General features: G+C 45.6%; 1 protein-coding gene across 1 annotated transcript in view; it reads left to right on the top strand.

Moving 5' to 3' along the window:
• The window catches only part of LOC308674056 (ankyrin repeat and fibronectin type-III domain-containing protein 1-like), a gene marked incomplete at its 5' end in the record, with an annotated part of 278,899 nt that overhangs the window by 27,466 nt on the left and 234,669 nt on the right, over window positions 1-16,764 (top strand). The window contains 2 exons of the mRNA XM_081338228.1: window positions 166-359; window positions 5,922-6,151. Coding sequence (XP_081194354.1) covers window positions 166-359; window positions 5,922-6,151 — 424 coding nt within the window. The remainder of the gene's footprint in view (window positions 1-165; window positions 360-5,921; window positions 6,152-16,764) is intronic.

Below are 16,764 nucleotides of genomic sequence, written 5' to 3'. Positions count from 1 at the left end.
ATATTTCTGAAGGAATTCCAGGGACATTGCTAGTTCCAAAATGTCCAGATCTTCTCTTTGCCAAGGTCTTTTCAAATCTGAAACTCCATGGCTATTCTGGAACTGAAAGTAATGGTGATTTTTATTTATTTATTTATTTATTTATCCATTTCCTTTCTTTTCAAGGTCGCTCGACCGAAAGTCTCAGAGGCCACTTTTAGGAAAGTCTCGGACACTTCCCAGTATCCCTCAGTCCCCCGTCATCAGCCGGGTTCCACCTTTGGACTCCAAACTGTACAGAAAAGAGATGCCAGAACAGAAGCCGCTTCGGAATCACTCTGCCCCGGATTGTCAAAAAGGTTGCACGGTGCCCTCTACTGGTGAGTCTAAGCCATTTATTCCTGTTTTAATTCAGTGAATATTGTATATTGTATATTGCTTTGGGCTTCGAAGACTGCCTCTCCATATAACAACAACAACAACAACAACAACAACAGCAGCAGCAGCAGCAGCAGCAGCAGCAACAATAGTAATAGGCGCCTTGGGTGCAATCCCTAAACAATTGGAGCACCACTTGAACACCATTGGCGTTGACAAATTTGCCATTAGTCAAAGGCGGCCTTGCTAGGAACTGCTTCCATCCTGCAATGATATCTATAATACCATCAAACATTCACATCTGCCTATCCCAGGTCCTTGGTAAGGACTCGATAGGTAGACAAAAATGCCAAATCCAGTCTGACCATCTGGCTGACTGTGCAATGATGATGATGATGATTAACAATAATAACAATAGCAATAGCAATAGCAATAGCAATAGCAATAGCAATAGCAATAACAATAACAATAATAATAATAATAATAATAATAATAATAATAATAATAATAATAATAATAATAATAAAAGTTGGAAGGGACCTTGGAGGTCATCTAGTCCAACCCCCTGCTCAGGCAGGAAACCCTATCCCATTTCAGACAAATGGCTGTCCAGTCTCTTCTTCAAAACTTCCAGTGTTGGAGCATTCACCGCTTCTGGAGGCTGTGAATTCCACTGATAGAAAATTCCTATCTAATCACCTGGCATTAAAAGAGTTGCTTCAGCAAAGAAGACTCTGAATGAATAACAGATAGTCCTTGAATTACAACGGTTCATTTAGTGACGGTTTAAAGTTACTACGCCACTGAAAAAAAATGACTGACCTAGGACCAGTTTTCACACTTCTGGACCCTTGCAGCATCCCCAAAGTCACAGGATCCAAATTCGGATGCTCGGCCACCAGTTCAGATTTATGATGGTCTCACAGTGTCCAAGGGTCACATGATCCCCTTTTATGACCTTCTGACAAGAAACATCAATGGGGACGCCAGATTCATTTAACGACCGTCTTACTGCGGTGATTCACTTAGCAACTGTGGCAAGTAAGGTGGCACAATGGGGCAAAACTCTGTTAGTAATTGTCTCGCTTAAGCCACAGAAATTTTGGCTTCAGTTACGAGCGTAAGTCAAGGACTATGTCTAATTTGTTCTGCCTTTTGTTCAAGAATTTTTTTTTACATATCTGCAAGTTGTCGACGCTTTGTTCAGATGTTCCAAGCCTGGTGGGGGATTGTGCTCGGATGGAGATTTGAAGGGGGGAAAAAAATGTCGATAGCTTCCGAAATTAAAACGACGACGATAAAAGCTTCTGCCACGGCGACTTTTTCTCGTGCTTAGACACGATCCCAGCTTCTGTTTGCTTTAAAACCATCCAAGCCTGCTTGCCAATGTTTGTGCATCACGGTGGTTTTTACCTCCTTGGAAAAACCACAAATCCTGTGTCAAAGATCTATAAAGCAACAGCATAAAAGCTGAAGGGAGCTGAGCAGATAAAACAAATGTCTGCCATTTTAAAAACTCTCTGCTTGACAAGACGTATTACTCTGCAGATCAGGAGAGATTTAAGCAAGCAAGGGAAACATAAATAACGCAGGAGGCAGGGAGGATGGATCGTGAGGGAAGAAAGTATCTCACAATTTTGAGACAGTGTGAAGAATTTTCTTCTTTCTTTTCTTTTTACTCTTTATTTATTCTTTAGCCGTTTGTCTGGTGTAGTATAGGGTCACCTGCCTGAGCAGAGGGTTGGACTAGAAGACCTCCAAAGTCCCTTCCTGTTCTGTTATGCTATCTTCTATTCTGTATCCTGTATTCATAGGTTGCTTTAAAGAAGTCTATCAATTTATGTGGAAATGCTGTTTCTGGCTGGGGTAAAAAAACCCATCTTTATTAAGCACGTTGTATTGAAGAACTGAATAGGGACGCGGTGGCTCAGTGGGTTGGGACGCTGAGCTTGTCGATCAGAAGGTCGGCAGTTTGGCGGGTCGAATCCCGAGTGCCGCGTAGCAGAGTGAGCGCCTGTTACTCGTCCCAGCTTCTGCCAACCTAGCAGTTCGAAAGCACGTAAAAATGCAAGTAGAAAAATAGGGACCACTCAGGTGGGAAGGTAACAGCGTTCCGTGCGCCTTTGGCGTCTAGTCATGCCGGCCACATGACCACGGAGACGTCCTCGGACAAGCGCTGGCTCTTCGGCTTTGAAACGGAGATGAGCACCGGCCCCTAGGAAACAACTAGCAAGCATGTATGGGGGAAATTTTACCTTTACCTTTTTATTGAAGAACTGAAAGATTTTTCAAGTTAAAGAGGTGTTTTTCGGATTGTTGGTGTTTAGAATGTCACACTGTTGAATCAACTTGAAATATGAAGACAACTGTCATGTAAACAATTGATCAGCCTTCCTCTTTAATGCTGCAAATTTCCCGGGCCAAACTGAAGTTCTAGAAAGCTTACAAAAGTGAAGCTATCGTTGGACATAATTTTTGTTCTCCCCCACACACACTCAATTTCCATAGCCAAAAAATGCAGAACATTCTGTGTCTAGCACAGCCTCACGTTTTGAGGATACTTAATGTATTTCAACTAAAAACAATTAAAAATGGTCCCATCCTTCGCAATTAATTTTAGCGACCAAATACATAAGTGCCAGATAGAAATTATATTCTGATGTCAGTCCCTCTGAGTACAAAGGATCTTTCCCTTCTGCGAGAAGCCAGAATCGTTAGATAAGGCATGTCTTGCCTTTTAATAAAGATTATTGCATAAATTTAGCTGTGCAGGATGATCTGAGCCTTCAGCTGCATTATTTCTCTAGTCCTTAGACCACCCTTGTAATGTAGGTCAGTGCTGGTTGCCTTCATATTATCCATAAAATACGTATATAGCTTGCATAAAGCTATGGTTTGGATACAGAACCTTAAAACAGTGTTTCTTGACCTTGGCAACTTAAAGATGGGTGGACGTCAACTCCCAGAATTCCCCAGCCCGCCATGAAGTCCACCCATCTTCAAGCTGCCACAGTTGAGATACTCTGGACTACAGTTTGTGGTAGACCCTTCCTAGAATAATTGGCTTGATTCCCATTTTGCACATTTCTGGGAGTTGAATGAAGTCCACCCATCTTCAAGGCTTAGACTTAGACATAGAATAACTTTACTGAATGTAAACTAGTTGGCCTACATTAAAATGAAATCTCGTTGCATACAGCTCTAAAAAGGGTCACCACCTTCAATATACACTACATAAATATGACATCATCATCATCATCATCATAGACAAAAAAAGTCTGGATAGTGGACGTGGCAGTGCCTGGAGACAGCAGAATAGACGAGAAAGAACTGGAGAAGATAACAAAATACAAAGACCTACAAATAGAAATAGAAAGACTGTGGCAAAGGCAAGCAAGGGTAGTACCAATAGTAATAGGTGCCTCGAGTGCAATCCCAAAACAACAGGAGCACCATTTGAACACCATTGGCATTGACAAATTCGCCATTAGTCAATTGCAAAAGGCAGCCTTGCTAGGAACTGCTTCCATCCTGCGACGGTATCGGTAATACCCTCAAACATCCACATCTGCCTATCCCAGGTCCTTGGTAAGGACTTGATAGGTAGACAAAAAATGCCAAATCCGGTCTGAACATCTGGCTGACTGTGCGATGATCAATATAATAATGATAATAATAGCAGCATATACCCACATACTCGCATATATTCCATGACACCGAGAAACAATGCAGCCTAGTTCAGATGTACAAGTTGTCAAGTTGAGAAATGCTTTCTTACATAACTGAAAATATTTCCTGTTAGTCAAGAACTGCATTTTGGAGGGATGACCCTCCTTGTCTCATTTGATACCATTCTCCCAACAGTTGGCCAGCAAACCATTAAATCTTGATTGCCTCTCATGGATAAGATAAGATAACGTTTATTGTCATTTTTTTTTACCGTGGGCACAATGGCACACATCAAAAATGAAATTTAGTTGCTCGCTCTCAAAGTGAAACACATACATGACACACACCTAAAACATACTACATACAACATATGTATAGACCCACACCCCTACATATACATAACAATAAAATATTAAATACCTTGAATATATAAGGGAAGGAGGAAAGCTTGAGAGTTCACAAGGTTAATGCTGTATGGAATGAAACTGTGGCTGAATCTGGATGTTCTACTTCGGATACCACGAAGCCCCCTCCTCCCAGAAGGGAACAAGGAAAACAGGTCGTGAAGAAGATGAGTAGTGTGTCAACGCTGCAAACATTGGATGTTTTTGCTCTGACAATATAAGAGGCAGCCTTTTGCTCTAAGCTGTTTTGCTTTGAATCACTGAAAGGGGTGGGTGGGATGTAAACCCGGTTGTTTTGATAAGATAAGGGATAGCTCGCTACAGAAAGGAGGTGGAACTTGTATGTTAAACTAATTGGAGAATGTGATAAATGACGTGTAAATACTGGAGGGAATTGTGTAGGATACGATGTGTTCAGGGGAGGAGGATTCAGATTCTGGCATCCATCCGTGAGTGCCGATGCTTCGTTCTCATTATTATAGACCAGTGATGGCGAACCTTTTAGAGACCGAGTGCCCAAACTGCCACCCAAAACCCATTTGTGTATTGTCGGGCGCCATGTGGGCGTGGCCCATTGGCTGGGCATGGCCCATTGGCTGGGCGTGGCTGCGTTGGTAACAGCAGGCTGGGTGGGACTAAAAAGTTCAATCAATTCCAATTTTGCGAGATCTTTTTTTTCCTGCAAGAAGTTGAAATTGATTGATTGAACCTTTTTTTTTTCTTTTGCACATGGCGGTGGAGGCCTAAAGCGAAAAGGTTTATAAAACCCAGCTGAAGACCAAGGACTCCGGCGATGGTGCGCGTGCCCACAGAGAGGGCTCTGCGTGCCACCTGTAGCATGCGTGCCATAGGTTTGCCACCACGGTTATAGACTTTTTAGAATAAACAGTCATGGAATGTTCTTTGATCTGTCTCATTAGTCGGAACCATGACAAGTGTCCCAGATAATCTTACGGACCCTGTTCAAGCAACACTTCTGTGCTATGTCCTGGATGGGAGGGAGGGAACACCAGCTGCCTGCAATTAGTGCAGGTTCGCATCCCACCAGGCTCAAGGTTGACTCAGCCTTCCATCCTTCCGAGGTAGATAAAATGAGGACCCAGATTGTTGGGGGCAATAAGCTGACTTTGTAATAATGCCGCTTGGGGGGGGGGCGAAAGCCCTAATAAGCAGGCATATACATAGAATGAAGGCTACTGCTAAGCTTGTAAGCCGCCCTGAGTCTTCGGAGAAGGGCGGGATATAAATGGAATAAAATAAATAAATAAATAAACTGCCAACGATCTTTTCGGCCCTCCTCACCACTCTCTGCACCACCTTCCTGTCCAAAGCAGGGATGCTTCCAAACCAGACTGTGGTGCTGGATGATATTTTTTTTTATCCCTGGTAAAAGCGTTGACCGTAAGTTGGATAATATTGTGGGTTGATCTATGAGTGTTAATCCTCCATTTCATGCCCGAGAGCCCATCTTCTCCGCTTTGTGTCCCCCAGGAGAGGCCTGGGAGCTAGAAGATGACTGCCTGAATCCCGGGAGAGAGGCCACCATGCAACCGCGACTTTGCACTGTGATGGATGAGGCCCCTTTCAGGGCCATCCGAACTCGGTCTTTCTACATGAGGAAGAGTCTCTCAGTGGACAACCACCTTAGCTCCCTCAGTTACTCTCTCCCCCCGGCCGAAACGAAGACGGAGCGGGTCAAAACGAAGCTTCGGAGGCAGTTTGTGAGTATTCCATAGCCAACGTTTCTTTCGTAGATCTCAAAAGACGTGCAACTTGGCAAAACTCTCCTCTTCTCCCTGTGTAGCTGTTGAATGTGATGATGGCCTGGGGTTTGTTCATTTGACAAAGTGGCCTACCGCACAGTCCCGAACTGCAGTTCTCCGTTAGCTATTTTGATATTTCAGGCTGTTGTGTAGGTCTTCTGTGTTGGGCAAAGGCTTTGACTAGACCACAGGCATGTTCAGTGCACTTTTGCGCACTTATCCAACCCATCTTAGACCTCTGGGATAATCAGCTGAAGCCCTGCATTTGTCAGAAGTAAACCTATTTATATCTAGGTGCCCATATGTGTGTACATACACTTACAGAAACCAAAATAGAATAGTTCTGTTTGTCTGTCCCTGTTCTTGAAAACACTTGGTTTACAAATTAATCCAGCACGAAAATTACAGTCAGCACTCGGGATGCAAAAACTTAAAGGAACATCAAAATACAACATGTATATGAGATATAAATATCTAGGTTGATCTGCGAAAATCTAAATATGGAAGGAAAAGTCAGGAGTTGGGCTGACGGCTATAGCTGATTGCCAAAACTATTGTGTAACTGAGGTCTGTTGCCAGTCCACAGTACAATGTGGGGCGTGGTTCTTTAAGCGTGAGGCAGTCCTGTGAAAAGAGAGAGTTGCTGGGGAATTCTGGGAGTTGAAGTCTTCACATCTTAAAGCTGGCAAGGTTGACAGACCTTGTGCTCACTCACAATGTACTGTATAGCATAGAACGGATGAGGGTTGATGTCTCTTGTTAAGTTGGCAAAAAAGCAGTGGGTGGAAGGAAGCCTGTCAGAAGGAGATCCAACTTGGAAATAAGGAGGAATTTCCTGATAGCGATAACGATTAATCAGTGGAACAGATGGACTCTTGGAGTTGTGGATCACTGGAGGTTTCCAAGGAAAGATTGGACAACCATTTGTTCAGGATAGTATAAAGTCTCTTGCTCTGGGCAAGGAGTTGGCGTATAAGACCTCCAAGGGAAGGACTGCCTAAGACTGGGTGATATCTATACGTAGGCTTACGTTTACAGACTTTCTAATTAATGTTGAAGGTGGGAAGTCTGAATTTAGAGATATAGTACTGTGAAAGAGGACGTGGTGGCTCAGTGGGTTAGGACGCTGAGCTTGTCGATCAGAAGGTCAGCAGTTTGGCGGGTCGAATCCCGAGTGCTGCGTAACAGAGTGAGCGCCTGTTACTCGTCCCAGCTTCTGCCAACCTAGCAGTTCGAAAGCACGTAAAAAATGCAAGTAGAAAAATAGGGACCACTCCGGTGGGAAGGTAACAGTGTTCCGTGCGCCTTTGGCATCTAGTCGTGCCGGCCACATGACCACGGAGACGTCCTCGGACAAGCGCTGGCTCTTCGGCTTTGAAACGGAGATGAGCACCGGCCCCCTAGAGTCGGAAACGACTAGCACGCATGTGCGGGGGAACCTTTATCTTTACTGTGAAAGAGGATTTGAAGCTTTCTAGACTTGATTCTTGTGGGTTAGGAGTGGGGTCGGGGTTGGAACGATGGCTTGGGAGCTGAAACCACAGATGAGGGCCATGCTCTGTTTAAAATTTAATAAGCTTACTTTCTGCCACCTGAAAGATACTTGATCCCAACAGCCGTGTGTCAAGTTTCTGATCTCATTACCAGCCTTGAGGTTGTAATGATGGGATCAAGTGTCCTCTGCTGAAAAACAGCCTTGCTTAGGGAGACTGGCCATTATGCATACGAAGGCATGGAAAGAATGTGAGAAGCAGAGGAGCAAGGAAACTTGCCCGCTTAGGACATAATCAAGAGCATCCACGATGCAAACATCTAACTCTTGTTTGATCAGATTTCCCTGGATCCTATTTGGATGGAATTGGGTGTTCCAGAACATAAATCTGCTATTGTTTTAATTTATGACTTCTTTACCTCCATCGGCTTCTCCTGGGATTTAGTTGAGCCCCCTAAGTTGTCTTGGTTTCATCTTCTGAGATGAACCACAGAAGGTTGAGGAGGTCTTTGAAGTGCCTCTAGGACTTCCAGTCAGAGGAGACTGTGTGCCTCAGAAGAAATGGTGGAACAAAACCACGGGATGGTTACACATGGTAGATTGGTCCCCATCACATTCCACGAATGAGGTAGGGAGAAGCTGCAAGATAACAGCCAGTTTTGGATGCACCCATTGGATGAGAATGGAAAATTAAGAACCGGCAAGAGAATTAAAGCCCCAGGCTTTGGTTCCAGTTACACTCATAATCGGAAAGTATCCAAAGGAATTTCCAATGTTTAGAAGGAGCCATCTTTGCTTTGGGGTAAGAAACAACTGTACGTGCCGATTCTTAGTTAGTTAAATTTCCATATGATGAAAGGTAGAGAAGGGAGTTTGCATTTTGATTAGAGGTTCTTCATTTTTTCATCTTTCCTTTGTCAAATATAAGGTCTGAATTATTTGTATGAGTCCCAAGGAGACTTCTCCTCCTCCTCCTCCTCCTCCTCCTCCTCCTCCTCCTCCTCCTCCTCCTCCTCCTCCTCCTCCTCCTCCTCCTCCTCCTCCTTCCCCTTCCCCCTCCTCCTCCTTCCCCCTTAGAAATATTGAGAGATATTGAGATATTAAATATTGAGGCAATCCCTGGACTGCTGACTCTCTTCTTCTTTAGACTTTGTGATCTTCCTAGGTTCCACCTCCGTGTTCGCAAGTCGGTCAGCATCTTAGGGAGGAAAGAGCTCCCTTTTAGAAAGGCCTGGTTTGAAGTTGTCGCAGTTTTCCTGGCATTCGCAACGCTGTGCCAGAAACGAACCGAAAGCACATTAGCTGCTGAAACAAAGACTCTGTGACAGGGCTGCGGGCCCAAACAAGGGAACGCAGCCAAAATGTACAGATGGCGAACTTCACTGACTTGTTTTAGCAGTGAGACACTGGCCAAATTTTGATTTGTTTCTTTGAGCCTCCAGCTCCCTGACATGCAACAAATTGCATGGGCCCCTAGGGGAGGGGAAAAAAATGAGCTGGAAGCGGTTTTGAGTGAATTTTGAATTCTGAGCGGGTTTGAGCCACGTAAAGTAGAACAAGCCTCCCTTTCCAGAAAGAGGGATTCATCCTTATGGTGATGTTTGTCACATACCATTATTGTTGCATGCTGCATTGTCTTCCCTGTTTTTGTTTTTCTTTTTTTTTTAAAAAGAAAAACTGTAATCCCTTAATTTGGGGTGGAGTCAGGGTGACCGAATGGAGCTGAGCGTTTACAGGCCAGATGCCCTTCCTGATGCCTAACGCGGAGTTCACAGCGCATATTTTCTCTTTGCACCCTGATAGAGAAACCTCTTTAGCTATCTAGGATTGAACTCTCAACCTTCCCAACGGGAGGCAAACATCTTCAGCTCTAGGTCGCAATGCCACTCCATTGTCTTCTTTCTTAGAAGGTTCTGTAATCTTGATTTTAAAATGGGATGTGATCAGCCTTGTCTACCTCCATCATGCGCTCATGATCCTGAATGGGAATCAGTGTCCATTTGTTACCTAAAGCTTTAGTTGGACTCAGTTTCAGTTTCAGTTTATTAATATTTCTATACCGCCCTTCTCCCGAAGGACTCAGGGCGGTGAACAGGGCAAGAATAAAATGCGAAGTTACAAATATTAAAAAAGATTAAAAAAAGATTAAATAGTTGCCCATTAAAAACAATTAACACAAAACATTTATAAAAACCCCAAAAGTACAGCAATAAAAACCCCACCAATCCCCCATCAGGCCAGGCCGGCTTGTTCAAATAAAAATGTTTTCAGATCGCGGCGAAAGGAGCGAAGATCGGGCGCCATCCGGAGCTCTACTGGCAACTGATTCCATAGTTCCGGAGCGCCCACAGAGAAGGATCTCCCCCTGGGGGCCACCAGTCGACATTCTCTGACCGGTGGCACCCTGAGGAGGCCCTCTCTGTGGGAATGCACAGGGCGCAGGGAGGTTGATGCCGGCAGCAGGTGTTCCCTGAGGTACTCCGGACCCCTGCCATGTAGGGCTTTGAACACCATTACTAGTACCTTGAATCTCACCCGGAAGACAACTGGTAACCAATGCAGCTCACGGAGCAGAGGTGTAACATGGGAGTATCGGTGTTCTGAACCAGCCTGCTACCGGCCTTGCAATAAGGCAAACCCCTGTTCAAACAGTAGAGACTGGAGAGCGTCTGAGGCTGCAAAGCGTCTGCCAAGATTTATTACACAAACAACAGAACAAGAAACAAAAACACTGGAACTTGAATCCTCAAACGGAAGGGTTGCTTTCAGCAACCAGCCCTTCCCCAAACACTCCTTTTATTTAGAGTTCAGGGCGTGGCCTCCCTGTGCCTCCTCCCGAGGAGTCCCACAGCCTTTCTCTGTTTGTTCCTGCTCGACTGCCTCCTGCGTCGGGCGTCCTTGAACAGGGCCAGCTGTGGGTCATCATCCTCCGCACTATCGGGCTCACGCAGCTGAGAAGAGGGCCCCGGCTGGGGGCTCTGCGAAGCCTCCAAGCCATCATCAGCCAGTTCGTCTTCCACACCCTCCTCCTCCCCCTCATCTGAGTCATCCGAGACATCTGAGCCGGCTGCCGGACCCACAGGCTGGCCCTGAGTCACAACAATCGGGAGACTCCCAACACAACTCTCGCGGCTGCATTCTGTACCAGTTGGAGCCTCCGGGTGGTCCTCAAGGGCAGCCCCATGTAGAGAGCGTTGCAGTAGTCCAGATGAGAGGTCACGAGCGCATGAGTGACCGTGCATAAATCATCCCGGCCTAGACTCATGGGGAAGGAGCTTTCAGAGTTTAATCAGCTGCTGCGGTGGCTCAGTGGGTTAGGACGCTGAGCTTGTCGATCAGAAGGTCAGCAGTTTGGCAGGTCGAATCCTGAGTGCCGCGTAACAGAGTGAGTGCCTGTTACTCGTCCCAGCTTCTGCCAACCTAGCAGTTCGAAAGCACATAAAAATGCAAGTAGAAAAATAGGGACCACTCCGGTGGGAAGGTAACAGCGTTCCGTGCGCCTTTGGCGTCTAGTCATGCCGGCCACATGACCACGGAGACGTCCTCGGACAAGCGCTGGCTCTTCGGCTTTGAAACGGAGATGAGCACCGGCCCCTAGAGTTGGAAACGACTAGCACGCACGTGCGGGGGAACCTTTACCTTTACCTAATCTTAAGTGAGGAAGGGTCAGTGTTAGCTCAATCTCATGTGAATCAAAACAGAAGTGAAGGACTCCCAGTCAAGCCGCTGTAAACACAGTTCCTCACAAGCAAACGAATCTCTTGCATTTCTGCGTAGAAACGCAGCAATAATTATTTGCAACACTCAACATTTGCCAAGGGTAGCCCAGAAAGGAACAACAACAGAAGTTGTCTAACTGTGGCTTCTCTCCAACTGTAAAGTAGACAGCAGGTTCCAGCGATTTGGAATTTTTCCATCCTGGGGTGACTTTGCATCGTTGTTCTAAGCTTCTAACAAACTCTGTGCCACAGGGCAGATTTCTTTTTCAGCATGTGCCCCTTTGTGATGTTAGCAACCTTTAGTTTGATAAAAAATAAATAAATTCAGGGCTTCTGAAATAGCCTGGTGTAACTCGCTTCTGGGTTAAACAAAAACGGCCTGGCACCAGCGCTCAAACTGAGAATGGGCTATTTTTAGCAGCATTTTTATTTGTCGTCCAGGAATAATAAAAATTACGCCTCTGGGCTTGAAAAGACAGCTGCGGTGAAGGGAACCGAGCTGAGGTTTTGAAGCCAAATTTCACCCGTCTCCCAGCGAGCGTTCAATTTTAGAGAGTTTCTTACCGACACTGTAACAATCCTTTTTTTTTTCAGACGCCGGTCATTTTTATTTTTTTTTCAAAGGCCACATCTAGGAGTAATTTATGCAGCTCTAGGAAAACATTAGCAATTTGATTAGACGAAGTGACATTGATTGAATTGGTGTTGCCGAGTCCGTGTTGACTCTTGACAGGCGCATAGATTGAGTCTCTTCTGAATAATCTGTCCTCAACGTGGCCTTTCAGTGGGGACATTAATTGTTCTTGTCACCAGGGCTATCCACCTTGCAGCTGCTGGCTTTCTTTTTCCTTCTTTTTTCCTCAGCGTTATACGTAGTCTTTGACTTAAGGAACTGGAGGCTAAAACATATAAAGAACGGTTGCTGGAATTGGGAACGTCTAGTCTAATGAAGAGAAGGGTGAGGGGTGACATGATAGCAGTCTTCCAATATCTCAGGGGCTACCCCAAAGAAGAGGCAGTCAAGCTATTCTCCAAAGCCCCTGAAGGCAGGACAAGAAGTAACGGGTGGAAACTAACCAAGGAGAGAAGCAACCTAGAACTAAAGAGAAATTTCCTGGCAGTGAGAACAATTAACCAGTGGAACCACCTGCCTCCAGAAGCGGTGAATGCTCCAACACTGGAAGTTTTTAAGAGGAGACTGGACAGCCATTTGTCTGAAATGGTATAGGGTTTCCTGCCTGAGCAGGGGGTTGGACTAGATGACCTCCAAGAGCTGATGTCCTTCCAGCTCTTTTTTTTTGTGTGTGTGTGTGTTAAATATTTTATTAATTATTTATAATCACAAATCCTTAATATTTTATCAGCAACATATTGTCTGCCTTCCAATGTTTAATTTACTAATACATGTTAAACTCCTTTCTCTCTACCTTGTTTTTCTAGCCATTGATAAAATATATCCCATGTGTGTGCGTGTGTGTGTGTGTGTGTGTGTGTGTGTGTGTGTGTGTGTGTTTTCATCTCCATTTCTGGAGTCATGGTTGTCCGGAGATGCTCCTGTGGTCATGTTGCCAGCGTGGCCAGAGGCTGACCCGTACAGAACGCTGCTGCTTTCCCACGATAGTGGTACCTATTCATCTACTTGCATTTGCATGCTTTCAAACTCCTAGGTGGGCAGGAGCTGGAAGACCGACAGGAGCTCACCCCATCGCGCGGCACTTGGGTCTTGAACCCGGGCTGCCAGCTTTCCGGCTGACAAGCTCAGCCTCTTTAACCACTGAGCCACTGTGCCACCTTGTCCTCAGGTGTCCTCACCTGTCTATTCACAGCAATTACAGAGATCCTCATTGTTCATTTCAATCCTTCGGCGGGGGGGGAAGATGGTGCTTGTCTAGAGCAGGGGTGTCAAACTGCCAGCCCACGGGCTGGACGCGTCATCCGGAAGCCATGCCCACCCCATTGCCGGCAACGGCAAAACCGTCCCGATACGTTGCGCGATGTCACGTGACGTCGCAAGTTTGACATGTCTGCTCTAGAGTTTCATGTACGTGGATAGAGGATGTTTCAGCCTTCTTCCCCCAGCAAAGAAATGTATTGTCCACTTGTTTGCAGGCTTAATTTCTTTAGAAAGAGTGGGGGAAGTTACGATGTCCAAACATTAGCGTGTTGTTACCGAATTTGAACAATGCACTAGTGGTGGTAAATGTTGCTTTTTGAAAAGAGTCGTTTTGGTTTTTTTTTCATCTAAAAAGGGAAAAGTCTACACAGTAGTCTGGCTGCCAGCAGGGAACAGGTTCAACTAATCTAGTTGAAAGGTTAATTTATATCGCTAGTCCGTGTACGACATGCCATACGCTAAATAAATGAATAACCAAAGGGGGGAAAAAAAGGAAATGGTAATCATAATAATAAATAGAAACGGCAAACGAAAGCAAAGGAAGTACCAATCGTGATAGGAGCCTTAGGTACAATCCCAAAACAACTGGACCACCCACTTGAACACCCTCGGCATTGACAAATTCACCTCCCGTCAATTGGAGAAGGCAGCTTGAATGGGAACAGCTGACATCCTTGTGAAAATACCTCTTAACACCATCCAACATCCACCTCTGCCTATCCTGGGACTTTGGGAAAGTCTCGATCGAGAACTACGCTAGAAATTTTGGCGAACTAAAAAAGAAATCTCAGTTGAAAGTCAGGAAAGGTACCAGTCGGGTGCCGATGAAGTTCTAAACTGGTGAGCAGCTTCGAGATCCCCAAATCTTTGAAAACAAAAGCTTGCGCATTGCAGCAGCTAAGTTGTTGGGTATCTTAGAGGGAGCTGGGTTCGAATTTCCCCTCTTCGGCCACAGAAGATCCCTGGGCCACGTTGGGCCAGTTCCTTCAGCCCAGCCCACCTCCCAGGATTGCCCTGGTGGAAAAGGAGGCCAGAGCACCCCCTTTGCAAGCCCTGAGTCCCTGAGGAATTTTCAGGGTGCACATCTAAACATGCCTTACCTCTGGCAGAGGGCAAGACTCATTTTGCAGGGCAGGGCTTTTCAACGTTTTCACCCATTATACCACTTTTAGGATATGGCAACATCCGAATACCACCAGTCACCTAGCAAGGTGTCAAAAACTTGATGAGCAAAAAAAAAAAAGGAAAAAAAGTGATGAAGTACAGGTAGTCCTCAACTTACAACAGTTCGCTTGGTGACTGTTCGAAGTTACAATGGCACTGAAAAAAGTGCCCCCCCCAAGCCACAGCCGAACAAGATACCTGCCTGCCCGCCCGGCGGCGCTCTTCCTCCGGTCCGAGGTTTTCATTGTTGTGAGCGTTTCTGTTGAGGATTGGGAGAGAGGGTGGGGTGGGTGTTTGGTTTTTATTCCCCCTCCCCCATCTGCTGGGTGGTTGCAGCAGGTTTTGGTCACTTCACATGACCCTGGGACACTGTGACCGTCATAAATATGAATCAGCTGCCAAGCATCTGAATGTAAATCACAAGACCCTGGAGATGCTGCAACATTCCAGCTGATCGGCGCTTCTTCTGGGCTCAGCAGAAGCTCCAGGATCAGCGTTGAGCTCCAGCTGGAGCCTGGCGCCGATCCTGGCGCTTCCGCTGAGAGCTGACAGCCCTGCAGCTCCAGCCGTCTCTCGCTCAGGCTTGTGCGGTGCTGCCACCGGTTCAGCTCATTCCCCTCCCCCACTACCACTTTTCTAGGATGGTCGCCTACCACCTGCCAGGTGCCCATGTACCACAGGTGGTACCCGTACCACTGGTTAAAAAGCCCTGTTGTAGGGGCTTCAGGACTTTGTGATGGTGTAGCCACTGGATAATTTTACCTGGTGCTTCTCTCCCTAAAATGAAGGATGCTCCTCTCCAAGGCTGGGCATTTGGCCAACCCTGGGATGCGAGGCACGCTGAGCCCAAGACAGGAAGCTTGTTCTGTTTTTAGAAGGTTTCTTGTGTTCCTTAAAGCTTTTTTGTCAGCTGCAATATCCACCGATTCCAGCAAGAGTCCTCCTAACTCCGTGCTTAGCAGCAGGGAGAGCCAGAGGGGAAAAAAAAAAGCTTTTTCACCTGCCTTTTTTCTGCCTCTCCTTCTCCAACCCCTCCTTCAATGAAACCTTGTGCCTTTTTAAAATAATAACAATAACAACAACAACAACAACAACAACAACAACAACAACAACAACAATAATAATAATAATAATAATAATAATAATAATAATAATAATAATAATAATAATAATAAAATCACCAGAGTGCTTCCTGCATCCATAATTGTTCTTTCGGGAAGCTGTGTCTTCCTAACTTCGCCAGAGCAGTGACTGCAGCCAGCTGAAAAAGTAGCAACTGAAGGCTGAGCAAAAAACAACAACAAACCTCCGACAGGCACATCTGACTTATAGATTGGATTGTTATTACTATGGAAACTGTTCTTTCCTTGCCCACAGTGCTAGGTGATGCGACCGATTCACTCCTTTAATGTCAGGTGGAAATAACCAGGAGCGTTTGTTGAGTTCAAAGCAGAGAAGAGTTCGTTCTTTGCTACCTGTACATGAGAATCTGTCCAACTGATGGTCAAAGCTAAGATCAAGGTCAGTGGAATTCACGGGCTGGACTTGGGTCCCTTGTGACAATGCAAAGGATTCCAAACTGGTTGTATGTTTGACTCTGCCTTCCAGCTCGGCTTTCTCTTCTGCCTTTGTCGTCCTATTCCTGCAAACGTTTTGAGGGTGGGTTGAAGCATCTGAGGACTTGGCCGTGTGATAACCCTGGATTTAAGACCCTCATGAGATACGACAGAAATTCCAAGCTCCATTATGGTCATAAGCTGAGGACCACCCTGGATATGAGGCGTTCCAATAACTAAGGGGCTGTCACAAAGGAGAAGGGGACAACCTATTTTCCAAAGCACCTAAAGCCATCGAGAGAAATTAATCAAGGAGCTTTTACCAAAGGCAACTGGAATGTTGTTGTTTTTTTTGAGGAGGAAGAAGAAGATGTTTCCCATCTCATCCAGGAAGCTTCATCAGTTGCTCTTGAATGAGAAGCAAAACTTTTTCAAAGAAAAACAACAAGAAAATCCAGTTGCCTTTTGGAGAGAGAGAGAAAAAAAAGCGCACTTGAGACAGCTATGACCTGAATGACTGAGAATCTCCATAGACATTTAATCAAGGAGAGATCAAACTAGAAATAAAGTGAAATTTCCTGACAGTTACTGTATGAACAATTAATCAGTGGGAGGACTTGCCTCCAGAGGTTGCGGGTGTGCCAACACTGGAGGTTTTGAAGAAGAGATTGGACGACCATTTGTCAGAAATGACGTAGGGGCTCCTGCACAAGCAGGGGGTTGGACTAGATGACCTCCAAGGTCCC

This window comes from Vipera berus (genome assembly GCF_964194415.1).
Source record: "Vipera berus genome assembly, chromosome: 13".
Taxonomy (NCBI): Eukaryota; Metazoa; Chordata; class Lepidosauria; order Squamata; family Viperidae; genus Vipera; species Vipera berus.
The sequence above is the reverse complement of the archived record's forward strand: the minus strand, read 5'-3'. Positions and strand labels throughout refer to the sequence as shown.